This window comes from Malania oleifera, chromosome 9, assembly GCF_029873635.1.
Source record: "Malania oleifera isolate guangnan ecotype guangnan chromosome 9, ASM2987363v1, whole genome shotgun sequence".
NCBI lineage: Eukaryota > Viridiplantae > Streptophyta > Magnoliopsida > Santalales > Ximeniaceae > Malania > Malania oleifera.
In genome coordinates this window covers 79,220,682-79,238,244 of record NC_080425.1, presented here as the reverse complement: position 1 = coordinate 79,238,244, position 17,563 = coordinate 79,220,682, and the positions used below count along the sequence as shown (strand labels likewise).

At 37.5% G+C, this 17,563-nt stretch overlaps 1 protein-coding gene across 1 annotated transcript in view; it reads right to left on the bottom strand.

The window, feature by feature from the left end:
* The window catches only part of LOC131164765 (ABC transporter G family member 29-like), a 28,101-nt gene extending 10,846 nt beyond the window's left edge, over positions 1–17,255 (bottom strand). The window contains exon 1 of the mRNA XM_058122203.1: positions 16,891–17,255. Within this exon, the coding sequence (XP_057978186.1) occupies positions 16,891–17,138 (248 nt within the window). The 5' untranslated portion in view covers positions 17,139–17,255. The remainder of the gene's footprint in view (positions 1–16,890) is intronic.
* Positions 17,256–17,563: the final 308 nt, after the last annotated feature.

Sequence of the window (17,563 nt, the reverse complement as noted above, 5' to 3'; positions counted from 1 at the left end):
TTTTTTTTAACCATCCCATTGTACCCCTCACATAACAATAGGAGCTTAAAAATATTGGAAAAAAGAAAGGAAAATAGGAAAGATTTTATTTTATTTTTATGTTTGGTTATCAAGGAAAGAAAGAAAGAAAATAATTGTTGTAGTATGTGGTTAATATCGAATGGAACACATGTGTAGACGAAGCAGGCTGAAGAAAACAAGGAAACTGGTCTAAAGGAAAATTGTCGACGGATTTCATAGGTACATCGACCGTTTCTTCCAAAAGCAAATTAGAAAGAGAACCATCGATGGTTTGATGTAGGTACATCGACTATTTCTTCCAGTGAAAAAAAAAAACTATCGATGGTTTGATGAAACCATCGACGATTTTGTTTGATATCATTTTTGAAATTTAAATTAGGAAGATCAATAGGTTGGGGATACGAGGGCAAATCCTCCGCGGTTACGTCGACGGTTTCTTCCAGAAAAAACCATCAACGGTTTGATGTAGGTACATCGACGGTTTCTTCTAATGAAGAAAAAACCATCGATAGTTTGATGAAACTGTCGACGATTTTGTTTGACATCATTTTTGAAATTTAAACTTGGAAGATCAATAGGTTGGGGATGTGATGGCAAATCCTCCGCGGAATGGTACAAGGGTATTTGATAAATTGTCTAACACCTCTCTATGTCTAGGGTTAGTTTAAATACAATGATCTAACCATATTTTTTATGATAGTAGTGAATTTCAGCTGCCACTTGCTGTCGTGGATGTAGGAATTCTATTGAACCACGTTAAATCATGTGTATGTTGTTTTCTTGCCTTCCTTCTCTGTGTGTGTTTCCGTATTATTCATCGTAATTGTTGCACAAACCGTTCCGCATTCATTTGCACAACAATTGGTATAAGAGCCATATGTTACGATGATTGGGATTTCCTCTGCGAAGTTTGATATTGTCAAGTTCGACGGATCTGGAAATTTCGAATTATGGCAGAGGAGGGTCAAGGATCTGTTAGTGCAGCAGGGTATGGTAAAGGCATTATACGAAAGGCAGCCGGAAGACATGGATGACATTAGTTAGAAGGAACTAGAAGCAAAGGTTGTCGGAACTATCAGGCTTTGTCTGGCTAATGACGTGATGTATCACGTCATGGATGAGGAATCACTAGCGGCAGTTTGGTTGAAACTAGAAAGTCAGTCTATGTCCAAGTTGTTGACAAACAAGCTTTATCTTAAGTAGAAATTGTATGGTCTTAAGATGTGAGAGGGTTTAGATTTGAACCAACACATCAACATATTCAATTAGATCATCAGTGATTGAAGCGAGTTGATGTGAAGTTCGATGACGAAGAAAAGTTATTGATGTTACTGAATTCCCTACTTGCTTCTCCTACGTACAAAAATTTGGTTAAAACTCTAATGTGGGGAAAAGAAACTCTCGAATTAGAGAAGTTCACATGTGCTCTTTTAGGTTTTCATCAGAGAAAGAAAGCAAGTGATGAGAATTTACAAGGTGAAGGGGTTGTGGTGAGGGGTAATTAGGAATGTGGGAGAAGCAAGTTCTGGAGCGAACTGAGTAACAATAAATCTCGGTCCAAGAAGAGGAAGGACATACGTTTTTTTAAGTGTAGGAAAAAAAGGGTACATATAACAAGATGTCTAGAGAAAAAGAAAAGGAATGTAGAGAATAAAGAGGGTCCATCAAAATCTACGAATGTAGTGGAAGAAGGAGACTCAGATAGCAATGAAGGGGATATGCTTTCGATTTCATCGAGTTTAGATTGTCTCATAGATTCTTGGATCCTGGATTTGGTATGCTCCTTTCACATGACACCCAATAAAGATTGGTTTCACACCTACATGTTACTAAAATTCTGGTTCTGTTTTGATGGGTAATGATGCATTATGCAAAGTTATTGGAATAAGGAATATCAAAACTAAAATGTTTGATGGTGTTGTTAGAATGTTGTGTGATGTTAGGCATATACCAGATTTAATGAAGAATATGATTTCATTGGGCACTTTAGATTGTAATGGTTTTAATTACAAGTTTGCAAGTGGAGTAATGAAGGGGAGTAAAGGTGTCTTAATAATGATGAACGGGGAGAAATTAGCAGGAAATATCTAAACACTACTAGGTACCACTGTTGTAGGTGGAGCTGCAGCTACAGAGTCTAAATCAGATAGTACAATTTTTTGTGGCATATGCAATTAGGGTATATAAGTGAGCGTGGGATGATAGAAGTTCATAAAAGAAATCTATTGAAGGGTGTCAAAACATGAAAGCCTAATTTCAGCAAGTATTGTGTTTTTAACGTCTTTCAACTCAAACAATCACTTGAAACACGCTGCCGTTGCAGCATCCTCCTCCACCCTCCCTTGTCAACCCACCTCCACAGTCGCCTCACCTGCCCTTCCAACTTGCCCATACCCACCTTCCCTTCCTAATGTCACGGAGTACCATCCCACCCACCACCACCACCACCACCTCCCCTCTTTGCTCCAACGCCCTCCCCTGTACACCCACTGCCGCAGCCGCCTGACATGTCCCTCTAGCTTGCCCACACCCACCTTCTCTTCCCAACGCCGTCCAGCAAGCCGTCACACACTCATCTTCCCACGCCAGACAGTTTTCTCTCCTGTAGAGACGATATCCGTCCACCCCATTCAATGCCGCCTGAGTCACCATCGCCCCAACGCCCACTACTCTAGGCCATCTCCTGACTACGTAGTTATCAGACGCACTGAGAAACTAGCAACGTTTTTGCCACAACCTCCTTGCAGAGTCGGGCTCCACCTTTGGCTACGGGAGAAAATCGCCGTCACCTACTTGCCATCACAAGTTGAAGGGGATGCTATTGAAATAGAACTCAAAGTTCCAAGTTTTTTGGTTCATACGGTCAGTTCTTCGGTTGAAGCAGACATTGTTTGAAGACCTCAAAGCTTAGATACGAAGACTCTCCCAGTATCCATTTTTGCCAAAGATTTGAAGTTTTGGGGGACGTCGTATGCCAGAAGGAGTTTGCCATAGCCATCACAACTTAGGTTTTATCTACTCTTTCCTTTAGTTTTTTATTTTTAGGCTTTTAATATGGAAAACAGGTAGTCTAGAGTTGTTGGAAAGGTGTCATCCCCCCTTCGATGGCCTTACCGTCGGCATGCCATCCAGGCTGGTTCTAGGGTGCAGTTGTATGCACAAACTGTGAATAAAAAAGTGGAGAAACTTGCGTTTAAAATTCTTATGAGATTTTCAGTTAATACCAATGGTGAATTGAGATTTATTTTCTCAAAAGCGGAGATGGTTAAGTTTGAGGAAGAGTTTCGTTTTGCATTAGTGATGAAATTTTTGAGGAATCGGCCATCTATTGATAAAATTCGGTTATCAATTGTGAAAACGTGGGGCTTGACGAAAATTCCAACGATCAGTGTTATGGATGATTACCATGTGCTTATACACATGAAAAATGAATGTGATTTTGTGCATGGGTGGGCAAGGGAAGGTAGAACTATGAAAATTAATTCATTTCAGCTATTTAAGTGGAGGAAAGACTTTGATGTCAAAAAAGAATCTCCATTGGCTCCTTAACGGATTTTCTTACCCGAGTTACCAATGCATCTTTATCGAGCGGATTTTCTTCAAATTATAGAGACACGTTTTGGTTGTTATCTCAGGATCGATAATGCAACAATTAACCGTACGAGAGCCTCGAGGGCACATATTTGTGTGGAAGTCGACTTGACGATGGAGCTGGTTAAGGGATTTCCTCTTGTTTTATTTCCAAAACAATGCCTTTGGCAAGAGGCCAAATATGAAAAGATGGGTATTTTCTGCTCTAAATGTTGCCGGTAAGGACATACCTTGATTGTTTGCAGGGTAGGAGGGAAGCAAAGGGATGAGGGAAAATATAAAGAAAAAAAAGATATGGAAATCAAAGACGAATTACGGTGTAATGGAAACTACTACCGATGTGGATAAAGGAGTAGAGAGGGTGGAGTAGGAAGCATGACCTAGTAATGTGTCAATAACAAAGACGACCAAGGATAGGTGCCCTGTATTACCGAAAATTCCTGCGACTCAAGAAAAAAGGGATTATGCAAGTCAAAAATTTGATGTACCACAGAGACGCTTGGAAAATAATATGAATGAAGGTTCAAAAGAAAGTGATGAAAAAGAGTGTGAGGAAGTTGGGTGTGATGATGATGCTCGAGTTTCATATGGTAAACCTATGTCTTACGAGAAAGTGGATCATGCAGACAGTATTAAGCAGACTGAAGGTGGGAACCATGGTTTGCATCAGAGGGATTTGGCTCTAGGTTATTCGTCTGAGAGGGAGGAAGGTGAAATTTCAATGTTGAAGGGCAAAGAAAAAATGTATGACTTTGATACAAGGCAGGGATGGACTTCCGAAAACACCGAAATCGGAATGGAAACATCTATGAGGAAATCTCAGAAGGTTCACATTCGACCGCATAAATTAAATTTATGACTGATACAATTTGTTTTTAGAATATTAGAGGGTTGGGCAGGTCTAGAGGCAGGTTAAAGAAACCGATCAATAAGTTTAATGTTTGTTTGTTTGCTATTTCAGAACCTTTCTTGGGTGAGGAACGGAGGGTAATGTTGGGTAATTTTCTGAATTATCACCATTTTATATCTAATGAAAATCAATGCGGTGAATTGTGGCTTTTTCGGAAGGATATGAATGCCTTTGAGGTGATTTCAATCATGACTCAAATGATCTCTCGGTGGTTCTTTAGGAACGACCAAAGGATTTTGGTGAGTTTTGTCTATGCCAAATGTTCTTATGTTGAAAAAAGGGAATTATGGCAGCAATGCCAATCAAATTTTCCTTGGTTGGTCTTGGGTGATTTTAATGTTATTCGAATGGATGCAGAAAGAATTGGTGAAAATCCAAGACCACTCTTACCTATGATAGAGTTTAATGACTGTTTACATCATTGTGGTCTCTTTGATTTATCAAACACAGGCTCTCACATGTCATGGTGCAATGGCCAAGAAGGGGTGGCTTGGAGTTGGGCTAAGCTTGATCGAATTCTTATTAATAATGCTTTTTCCAACTTATATGGTTCGGCTAAATTCAAATATCTGAGTCATAAGTCCTCAGATCATAGTCCTATGGTGGTGTATACGAATACATCATTCTCTTTGTATGGCCCTACCCCATTTCAGTTCCTTAATATGTAGAGTTTGCATGATTTGTTTTTGTCGTGCATTAAAGATGCCTGGATCAGGAATGACTTGGCCTCGGGTCTTTTGAAACTTTCTATTCGCCTTAAGAGAACTAAAGTTGCTTTACGAGCATGGAATAAAAATGTCTTTGGGAGAGTGGGAGAAAACCTACAAGCTCTCGAGGAAAGGATGGAATCTTTAGGAAATCAGCTGCAATCAGGTTTTTTTGAGGAGGTTGAAGTCAATTATTTGGCTACTATGTTAGAGATTCAGGTGTGGGAGAATAGGGAAGCATCTTGTCTAGGACAAATTGTGAAAAAAAATGGTTGATTAAGGGGGATCAAAACTCTAATAATTTTCTCTCAGAGGCTTCAGTGGTTGAACCTTGTGATCTCTTCGAGTTAATTCAAAGGCAGATTTTAGATGCCGATAATAATTTTATCTGCACCAATCCGATAGAAGAAGAAGTTAAAAGAGCGGTGTTCTCTATTCCCAAAGAAAGCAGTCCGGGACCAGATGGGTTTGGCTTTGAATTTTATATTTCTTGCTGGGACATTGTTAAAAAAGATGTCTTGGATGCGGCAAAGAATTTTTTTTAGGGCACTCCTCTTTCTAGGTTCTTTTCCTCCTCGTTTATTGTTTTAATTCCAAAGCTGGACAATCCTTCTAACTTTGATAAGTTTTGGCCTATTAGTTTGTGCTCTGTGGTTTATAAAATTTTTTCCAAGATTATTGTTTTTAGCCTAATTGACTGTGTTGATAAGTTGGTCTCACCTGAGCAAGAAGCTTTTATTCCTGGGCATAGTATTTTTGAGAATATTATGCTTGCACAGGAAATGATTCATTTTTTGCACAAAAAAATGGTTGGCAGCAATGTGATGGTAAAATTGGATATGACTAAGGCTTATGATAGAGTGAATTGGAATTTCGTTTTGGGGGTTCTTAAGGCTTTTGGATTCTTTGAGAGGTTTTGCAAGCTCATAAAAAATTGTGTGGAGTCCCCGTGGTTTTCCGTTATGATGAACGGAACTTTTAAAGGGTTTTTCTCAATCAACTAGAGGCTTGAGGCAAGGGGATCCACTTTCTCCTTATTTATTCATCATAATGGAGGAGGTTTTGATAAGGTTGCTTAAGAAAAACTATGAGACATGTTGTATTGGACAATTTAATCATCCGATTGGGGCCCCTTTGGTTTCACATGTGCTTTATGCGAATGATATTTTTATTTTTGCAAATGGTGGGAAAAGGTCTATTAGAAATTTGGTTCACACTCTAGAGATGTATAAGAAGTGGTTGGGTCAAAAAATCAGCAAGACAAAGTCTGCATTATTCCTTTCGAAATACATTACTCTTGCATGGAAACGTAGGTTATTAAGAATCACGGGTTTCATGGAAGGTAAATTCCCAGTTACGTATTTGGGTGCGCCTTTGGTTTCTGAAAAATTATCTTCTAAGATCTTGGAGCCTCTTGTGGAGAAGATTAGGAAGGAAATTGCAGGGTGGAAATTTAAGTTGCTCTCATAAGCTTGAAGGTTGATTTTATTAAGACATGTGTTGTCTAGCATGCCGATACATTTGATGTCAGTTATTAATGTTTCACAGGTCACATTCTCTCGTATCAACTCTCTTCTTGCCAATTTCTTATGGGGAGAGGTGAATGGTAAAAGGAAGATTCATTGGCGCTCTTGGGCGAAAATTTGTAAACCCACCTTGGAAGGGGGTATGGGCTTGAGAGATCTTAAAGAAGTCCAAAAATCTCTTTTCATGAAATTTGCCTTAAAACTGCTCACTACTAACAATCTATGGTTAGGTTTTTTCAGAACTAAATATTGTAGAAATGATCATTTATTAATAAGAAAGGGGAGACCAAATGACTCCCGGTTTTGGAAATCAGTGATGGCCACTATTCCGGAAGTTATGGAAAATGTTAAAATTTTGGTGAGAGGTGGGAACTCTTCTTTTTTGTTCAATAAGTGGCTTACATTAGGACCATTAGCGGTTCGTATTGAGGATATTTCGAACAAGAAGTTGTATATTAAGGATTGCTAGTTGAATAACAACAAGAACTCTGATTTATTAATGGAATTGGTTGGGGCCGACAAAACAATGGAAATCTTGCATAATGTGCCAGTTGGTAAAGTTGGTTAGGATATATTCATATGGAAGTCTGCCCCTGACGACAATTTCTCAAAAAAAACGGTATGGGAGGCAATGAGGAGCAAAAGTGATAATTTGGAGTGGAATGACTGGTTTTGGCATTCTCTATTGCCTAGAAGAATCCCAATGTGTTTATGAAAAGCCTGATTTAGATGCTTGACAGTAGATGATAGAATTTAGGCCAAAGAAATATCGATAGTTTTGGCTTGAAATTGATGCGTGCAGAGAATTCAGGAAAACGCTGATCACATTCTTTTTTCAAGCAAGGTGGCTTCAAAGGTTTGGCATCGAGTTAGTGCAGTGTTGGGGATTCCTTTCCAACGGTTAATTCCCTGAAAAAACAGAACTGCAAACTGGTTTCACTATGCTAAAAAATCATTTATTAAAGGTATTTTTATCGGTCTAATTCCATGTTTGATTACGTGGTGCTTTTGGAATTGAAGATGCAAAGTGAGAATAGAAGGAGTTTATCAATGTGCGGATCACACATGGAGAAGTGTTCGATATTAGGTTAGTTCTTTAGCTGAGAGCTCTAATTCTTTTCGAAAATTGAAGATAGAAAGAGTTTCAAATTCAATATTAGGGAGTTTGTGCCAAGCTTGGAAAAATTATTTCGTGAGTTAAACCCTCAACAGGATAGATAAAACTTAATATTGATGGGAGTTGTAGGGGTAATCCGGGTACTTCAGGAGGTGGAGGAATCATTCGGGATTAGGACTGTACACGGTTCGGTGCTGTTTGGTTTTGGCCAGAATCGAAAACCGAATCAAAATTTTTGATTTTGGGATTTTCAAACCAAAACTGAAACCGAACTAAAATTATGCTTTAATTGGAAACCGAAAATGTGGCGGTTCGGTTGCGGTTTTTTGGTTTTAAATCGATTTTTTTTTTACAAAAAAAATAACCTTTATTTTTCATTAAGTTGTTGAAAATTTATTGAGCATTTTAATTTTTTATAGGGACTCATAATTTTAACAAAATAAAATCTGTTGGGCACTTTTATCAAAATAACCTTTATTTTTCATAAAATTCTTAAAAATTTATTGAGGATTTTTATTTTCTAGAGTGGCTATATGGCTATATCGCATGCTATATTTTTACTAGCCATATATATATATCTTATATAAAATATCTTATATAAATCAAAATTTGAATTTTTATTGGTTCGGTTTCAACATAAAACTGAAACCGAAACTGAACATTTTTATTTTTAAAAATCGCAACCGAAACTGAAAATCGAAAAACCAAACCATTTATGGTTTCGGTTCGATTTTCAATTTTTTGGTAATTTTTGTACACCCCTATTCGGGATTGCCATGACATGGTGAAAGTGACTTTTTGAAGCTATTTTGACAATGGTATGAACAATAGTGTGGAATTAAAAATTTTTTTGGAAGGAATTCATTTATACAAATGACTTCATTATTTTAATGTGATTATTGAAAGCGACTCATGAATTGTTGTTGATTGGTTTCGGAAAGGTAGATGTATCTTATGGTATCTTTGGGATTTTTGGGAGGACCTCGTGGCGGAGCTAGAAGGAGTGAATTTCATGGTGATCCATCAATATAGGGAAGACAATAGTGCTGCTGATTTTCTCACTAGAAAAGGAGAAATGGGAAACAATGTCATCTACGAAGAACAACATCTTTTACCACATTTTCTGAAAAGTATCCTTTGGATGGATAGGTTGGGTCTCATTTCCTTTCATCATTAGTTTATCCTCTCTATTTTTGTTTGGTTGGTTTAGATTTTAGTTTTTTTTTTTATTTTTGTTTTGATAGGCCTGCTTAAATTTTTTTTTTTTTTTTTTTAGCTTTGTTTGGATTTGTAGTCTTATTTTGGTTGGTTGTTGGTGTTGTTTTTGGGAGGCCTTTAATGTTTTTTATCTGTAATCTCCCAATGCTTGTCTTGTAACCACAGTATTCTTCCACCAAAAGTGAGGGTATATCAATAAATAATTGGAGGTGCCGCCCTCCTTTAGTTAAAAAAAAAAGGTATTATGTTCTTAAGAAACAAAATGGGGTGCAGCTTAAGACAGCCACACACAAGACGAAGGGAATTCTTGACTATGTTCATACAAATGTTTGGGGACTAGTAAAAGTGGCATCAAGGGGAGGACATACATATTTCATGAGTTTTATTGATGATTACTCATGAAAGGTCTGGGTGTACTTCATGTGACACAAGTCAGAAACGTTTGCCAAGTTCAAGTTGTGGAAAACTGAAGTGGAAAATCATACAAGGAGGAAGATCAAATGCCTTAGGTCCAACAATGGTACTGAGTACACAAGTTCAAAGTTCATAGAGTTGTGTGAACATCATGGGATCAAGAGACAGTTCATAGTACGCAAGACACTACAACACAATGGTGCGGTGGAAATGATGAAGAGGACAATGGCTGAAAAAGTTCGGTGTCTTAGGTTCAATGCAGGACTTGCAAAGAACTTTTGGGCAGAAGCAGTGAGTATGTCATGTTTCTTGATCAACAGGTTACCAAGGGCAACACTAGACGAGAAAGTAGCATAGGAGGTGTGGACAGGCAGTGCAGTAGACTACTCTAGTTTGAGAGTGTTTGTATGTCTAGTCTACATGCATATTTCTAGTGAGGAGACATCGAAACTTGATGTGAAGTATAGACTGTATATTTTTATGGTATCAAAAAGGGTGAAATGTTTCATGTAGAGACTTGGGAAAATAAAATAATAAAAGAAATGGGAAAAAAGTGATTTTTGGCTGGAAAAGAAAGAAACCGACAACGATTTTCTGGAGGAGCCAAAAAACCAGCGACAGTTTTGGTTTTACCATGGAGCGGTAATAGGTAAACAGTTAAAATCGAGCCGGTTAAATAGAAAATCGGTGACAGTTTTACAACGGTTTTCTCTGCAATGAGGGTTATATAAGGGATTCTGCGAGTGTTTTGTAAAACAAAATAAATTCACTCTCTCTCTCTCCCTCCCTCCCTCCCTCTCTCTCTCTCTCTCTCTCTCTCTCTCTCTCTCTCTCTAACATGCAACCCACAGACCTCTCTTTCTCTCTTTCTTTATTCGATTCTAGCTCCGTTTAAGCTCAGATTGATGATTGGGAACCATCACGGGATTCCTGGGAAAATTCTCTACAATGTATGCGGAGTAGATTTTCAAGTTGGGGTTCTGGGGCACCATCCCAAAACCAGGGTAAGTGGTGTATTTTAGGGTTTTTAAGTTAATTTGGAATATATGAAATGTAGGAGGTGTTAAATGGAAGTTATTATGGGAGTTGTGTCGAATAATTTGGGAAAAATGTGTGTTGCAGGTTTTTGGGCTACGAACGCCGAAGGGGGTAGAGAATTGGATGTTTAGTGGAGTCTTAGTAAGTGAGGTAAGGGGAATAAATTATAATAGTATTTTTATGAAAAATTATGGGTTGAGAAATATGTTAAAATTGCGTATGTTACTTTACCGGAACTTAATTATGATATAAATATCAGATGAAATTTGTGTGGCATATGATTTATATTGGGAAATGTTTAAACTGGATTAAATGATTTACCCTGTGAAATATGTGATACTGAAATATGTTTTGATATAAGAATTGAAATGTGGGAAAATGATGAAAGTGAAATGTGCAAGAAGTGTATCTTTTGAGAAAATGAAGAAAGGTGAAATATGAAAATGTGTTTTGAGAAATATTGAGTAATTGTGAAACGAGATATGTAAATGATGGTATGTGATTAAATGAATTATGAACTGAGGAAATATCATTGAAATGATGAAATGTGTTGAGAATACTGATATTGAATTGTGAATATAAAAAATGTGAATATTGCAATGTAAATTCTGCAATACTGATATTGAAATGTGAATATGAAAAATGGTAAATATTGCACCGTTAATTCTGCAATATGAATTTTGAAATGTGAGAATTGAAATGTGAAATTCTGAAATAAGAATACAGACATATGATTGATGAAATGTCATTACCATATAATGATTGCTGGTATGTGACAGTGATAACCCTAATGGATGGATATGGAAACCCTAATGATGGGTAGTGATATTAAGCACGATACTGTTGCTAGTCGTGTTAGTGCAACCAGATGGACTCGTAGAGCGTGTGGCGTGATAGTACACTGAGCTGTATAGTAGAGTTGTTGTGTCCCTTGAGTTTGGATTAGGGTTTTTGGTCGGCTAGCCGTATTATAGACACGAGATATGTGACAACCCGAATAATAATGGGATTTAAATAATAAGAAGAGGGGAATTGGAAATGATAACAGAAGGAGGAAGTCGGCTTGCGTTCGTTGACGGAATTGCATTTTGGAAGGAAAAACCAAAAAGGAAGCATTAGGGCTTCGTTGACAAATACAGGGGATTTGTTGATGAGGGCTTAAGAAAATTCATCGATGAGGACTAAATTTCATCGACGAAGAAATACCGAGAGGCGTTTTTGAGCCGACTGAATTTTGTCGACAAGGACTGAATTTCGTCGATGAAATTAATGAAGGATTCGTCGATGAATGACGTGGCTCGTCGACGAATCCAGTTCTATATATATATATATATATATATATATATATGTAAAAATCCGATTTTTAACTTCATTGTTAAGCTATCTTCATCCTCTCTCTCTCCTCTTCGGTGCTCTCTCTCTCTCTCATCATTTTTGGGCCATATTTACACTGGATCGACAATCCGGGGTCACCATGACGCTCTTGGCGAAGTTCTCTACAAGTTTGCAGGAGCGGATCGTTGGGAAAACAAAGTTGGAAATCATCCCTGAGTTGAGGTAAGGCTTTTTAAGCCAAATTTGGTCTTGTGATAGTTATAGGAAATGATGTATGCATGAAAATACCGAGGTTTAATACTGGGAATTTTTAGTTTCAGGGTATTGATCAGGAAATCCTATGGGGGTCAGGCTAGGATATTTTAGGAGCGTTCTCAGTAGCCAGGTAAGGGAATAAACTAAAACAGTTATTTTCCATGCAAATTATTATTAATTATGAATAAATCTATTTTCAGAAAAGCATATGTTATATTTGTTTATTATGAATGAAATGTATGATTGGGAAAATACTGCTATGATGATTAAAATGTATAAGTATGTATGAGATGCCAGAAAATCACGATTTTAGAATATGAAGTATGACTTTTAATAGCACATGTGTGGCATGAATATTATTTTATGTGAAATGTATTATGATATGAAAGATTTTATGAGCAAAACACGTTTTCAGGTATTATGAAAAGATGAGTTATGTTGTGATGATTTTGATAAATATATGATAAATGATTTATTTTTAGAATATATATGTATACCTGAAACGATCCTAGCGGGAGGCCATGTATTTATGTTATCGACATGAGGCCGTATTTATGATATTGGCACGAGGCCATGTATATATGTTATGTTCGGCATGAGGTCGTAATTTATGTTGTGTTCGACACGAGGCCGTAATTTATGTTATATTCGGAACGAGGCCGTAATTACTATACTTTTGGCACGAGGCCGTAATGATGTTATATATGATCATGTATTATATGTTATCACAACCAAGATGTTAGTTTAGTTCAGTTCAGGGGCTCGGTACCGTAGCTTATAGATCAGATGTTTATGATCAGATTAGTACCATCCCACGAGGGGGTGGGAGATGGATAGTCGATGTGGCTTTCAGTAGAGTGTGGACGTCCACCTGACAGTCCAGACTAGGGTGTGGTGGACCCATCGTACTTACAAACATATTTGATTCGGCAGTGGTCTGCCAGCCATTGTCGGGTCCCGCCTTCGGGCTGCACAACCCGCCATGGGGGGTAATACATGACATTAGCTGGCTATTCATCCTGGACATGTTTTCAGTATTATCTGTATAACAGATGTTTCATTTACGATATGATTTATTAGAATATATGAAAGTATGCTATTATTTAGTATGATATGACGAACATTTACGAAAATATGAAATGTACTGTATATGTATAGTTGCATTAAATATTCATGTTGCCATACAACTGTATTTAGTTTATTTTTCCTTACTGAGAAGTGTCTCACCCCTGAATATTAAATGATTTTTAGGAAACCCAGAGGGACCGGCGGGTCAGGGCTGCCGTTAAGTGGGTTTAGCTTCCCTACTAGAAGGGTAAGCGTTGAACTAGGATCAGGAGATTTTTGTTGTACGATCCTAGTGTTATTTTGAATTTTTGGAAGATTGTAAATAAATATAGTATTTTGAGAATGTAAATAACTTTGGTATTATGTTTCATGGTTGAATGATTGAGATTTTATTTTACTGCTGCTTAGGTTTCCGCTATGATTGACAGGTGTCCCCATTACCCATGGGTTCGGGTTGACTTTTCCATTTATTATATTTCATTTTATGTTAAGGAATTTAGGGTGTTACAGGATATATGATGATATTTGACCTAACCAAGTCGTCCAACCGCGATTAGGTCCAACCTTTGGCCTGCACAACCATATTCATGGGGGAAGCATGATGTGAAGAGTTATCCTCAAGGCAGCCATGAGTACAGATACAGGTATATTAGTTACTAGGGACACTCATGAGTTAGATATGGAAATAAAATGAAAGTGGAAATGAAACGAAAATGGAAATGTAATGAGAATGGAAATGAGAAAGGAAATGAGAAATGAATAGCGTGAGTTAATAAATAATTAAAGCGAAGTAAAACACACCGCCTGGGGGCTTATTGAGTAGGTGAGTGCTTTGATAAGTATCAATTATAACTAAACCCGAGTTAATCGGGTTAGGCTACAAACGATATCAGGGCAGAGGGAAGCTACTTGTATGGGCAGATAAGCTTCCCTATTCTCATGAACTTTGCCAGTAAACTTGGGTTGTGAACGAATGATTTTGGAAATGGAAGTAAAAGCTTATGAAAGTTTGTGTTGTTTATCTATATGATTATGATTATGGAAATGGTATATTTTCTTAGAAAATATTATTACTGAATTGAATATTCGTTATGATATAATGAATCTCATACTGTCACACATTGTAGATAATTTATTCCGTCTTACTGAGATGTGTCTCATCAAATCATTTAAATATTTTAGGAAACCAAGTTAGACCTGGTGATAAAGCTTCGAGATAGAGGTGAGCAGATACCCTGGGTTGACAGGGTGAGTATTCTGAGCTAGAGAGGTTTGATTCCCCTAGAGATTTTGTATTAGACTTGTATTTATGGATGGTATAGTACTTTGGTATGTGTATTCGCTATGGTGTATATATATATGAAATGACTTCCACTGTTAGGATTGTGTTTATGAGTATGATTGTATACCTGGTACCCACTTTCGGGTCGGGTTATGTATTATGGTATCAATGGTTGACGTGGCCGATGTGTCTAATAACCAGTTGAAAACTCTATTGAGAAAAGAATTTGACATGAAGGATTTGGGTGCAGCCAAGAAGATTCTTGGAATAGAGATTTCCAGGGATAGAGCTTAATGGAGATTATGGTTATCTCAGCGTAGCTGTGTTAAGACGGTGTTGGTAAGGTTCAGCATGGATAATGAATAACTAGTGACTACACGTTTGACGAATCATTTTAGATTGTCTACCGCCCGGTGCCCAAAGACAGATGATGAAGTTCAAGACATGTCAAAGGTTCCATATGCTAGTGCAGTTGGGTGCTTGATGTATGCTATGATTTGTACAAGATCAGATCTGGCACAAGCTGTCAGTGTGGTGAGCAAGTTTTTATCAAGTTTGAGACGACAACATTGGGGTGTAGTCAAGTGGATTTTCATGTACTTGAGGGGTACTACAAACTATGGCATCATGTTTGGCAGGCAATAGAGTGATCCTTCAATTGTGGCATATGTAGATGCAAATTATGCAGGAGACTTCGATGACAGATGACAGGAGGTCTACCACATGGTATGTATTCACTCTTGTGGGGGGGGGGGGGAGCTATTTGTTGAAGGTCCATGGTTTAGTCTCTGGTTGCACTATCTACTACTGAGTCAGAGTATATGACAATGATTGATGTTGCCAAGGAAGCTTTGTGGCTTACAAGATTAGTTAAGGAGCTCGGTATTCAGTGAGATGGAATTCAGTTGCATTGTGATAGTCAGAGTGCCATTTATTTGGCAAAGAACCAGGTGTATCATGTGAGGACCAAGCACATATATGTGAGGTTTCATAGGATCAGGGAATTGATTTCTTCTGGTGAACTATTGCTTGAGAAAGTCCACACTTCTAGGAATGCAGCAGACATATTGACAAAGTCTGTTACTACAAACAAGTTCAAGCACTGCTTGGAGTTGATTAACGTCTCCAGATGCTAGATAGGAGGTGTCTCAACCTATTGTCCAAGGTGGAGCTCCAGGTTATGTGCTCTTATTTCTCCTAAGGGGTGAATATTTACCAAGGTGGAGATTGTTGTAGTATGTAGCTCATATCGAGTGGAACACATATGGAGAGAAAGCAGGCTGAAAAAAACAAAAAAGTTGGTTTGAAGGAAAACTATCGACGAATTTAATAGGTATATTGACGGTTTCTTCTAGAAGCAAATTAGGAAGAAAACCGCTGATGGTTTGATGTAGGTACATCGACGACTTCTTCCAGTGAAGAAAAACCGTTGACGGTTTGATGAAATCATTGACGGTTTTGTTCAACATCGTTTTTGAAATTTAAACTAGGAAGATCAATAGGTTGGGGATGCGAGAGCAAATCCTCCGCGGAACGGTACAGGGGTATATGAGGAATTGTCTAATTCCTTTGTATGTCTAGGGTTAGTTTAAGTACAATGATGCATCCTTATTTTTGATGATAGTGATATTCAGCCGCCGCTTGCTCCCATGGACGTATGCATTTTCCCAAACCACGTTAAATCTTGTGTGTGTTGTTTTCTTGCCTTCCTTCTCTATGTGTGTTTCTGTATTATTCATCGTAAGTGTTGCACCGATTGTTCCACCTTCATACGCACAACAATAACAAATATATACATTCTTAATATATGATTTTTATTAATTCTTAATCATATTAGAATACTCATTTTTAATGGTATTTGATATAGAGAGAATGTACAGTGGTAAATGAATTTCCTTCTTGTTTTTTTTTTCTAAGTAAAATCCTTGATCCAAACTGACCCTAAAAGATCAAACTCCCTTTAAACAAAAGTTGACAATAAACAAATTTTGTTTTGCCAAGAGCTGGAAAGTTTTGGATTGGGCTTTGTCCCCAAATCAACCTGTCTCAAACAATACCTAAATTTTCAAAATATAATGTTCACTTTTCGAATCATTAATTCAAGAACAAAAATAATTTTTATTTGAAAATATCAACTAAAAGTAATCTGATATTCATGAGCTAATGTTGCAGGAAAAAAAATAAAGTCCTTTAATAAGACTTATCCTTCTATTGTTCCCCACAAAGTTATAGCGATCGGTTCAAAGTAAAATCCACAATACTTTATTTATGAAAGATGCTTAACAACATCGGCTCGTGTCTGTATTGCATAACATGGTTGTTTATTTATTGAGATTCTTAGGCTCTGCTCTTACTATGTGGGCTGTGATGTGGTGGGGGTGCTTGACAAATTAAAGATTAAAACTTACCGATCAAAACGCGCCCTCAGCTTCTTCAAGAATGTTTCATTGTCTTCATGGGCAACCTTAAAGCAGCGATCAATGAACTGCGTCCGATCGCCCGCGTCAAGCTTCCGAACGTCAATCTTCCTAGGATTCTGATCAGCCTCCTTCTCATGATTATGATGATCACCTTCTGCCGGTTCCATAGAACTCATCCTCAAGCTTCCGGCGCTCTGTTGGTCGTCGTCATCCGCCCTCTGCGGCGGCGCTGCCATTTCGCCGCTCTCTCATATGAACGCCACAGCTACTGATCATATGCATATATATTGCTAGCCTTGAGGATGTAGCTGGGTAGAAGAAACCAAAGGGTGCCTGTGTTTGGATTAATTAAATTTGAACTCTCTTTTGCCGTTTTTTGTTTGTGGTAAGGCCAATTTAATGCGCTACATGCAGAGGAAATGAGGTGCATGTCTTTATTATTATTATTATTATTATTTGAAAATAAGGATTTCATTAAATAACCATAAATACAACAACCGGTTCCCACTCTGCAAATTAATGACACTAAAATGCACGGAATTAATACGTAGTAATAATAATTATATTGAGGAAGATAAAAATTGATCCAAACTAGCTAAGAGAAATATTTGTATATATGGAACAAATCTTTTAAGTATGATATGAAATCCATCGTTAAATG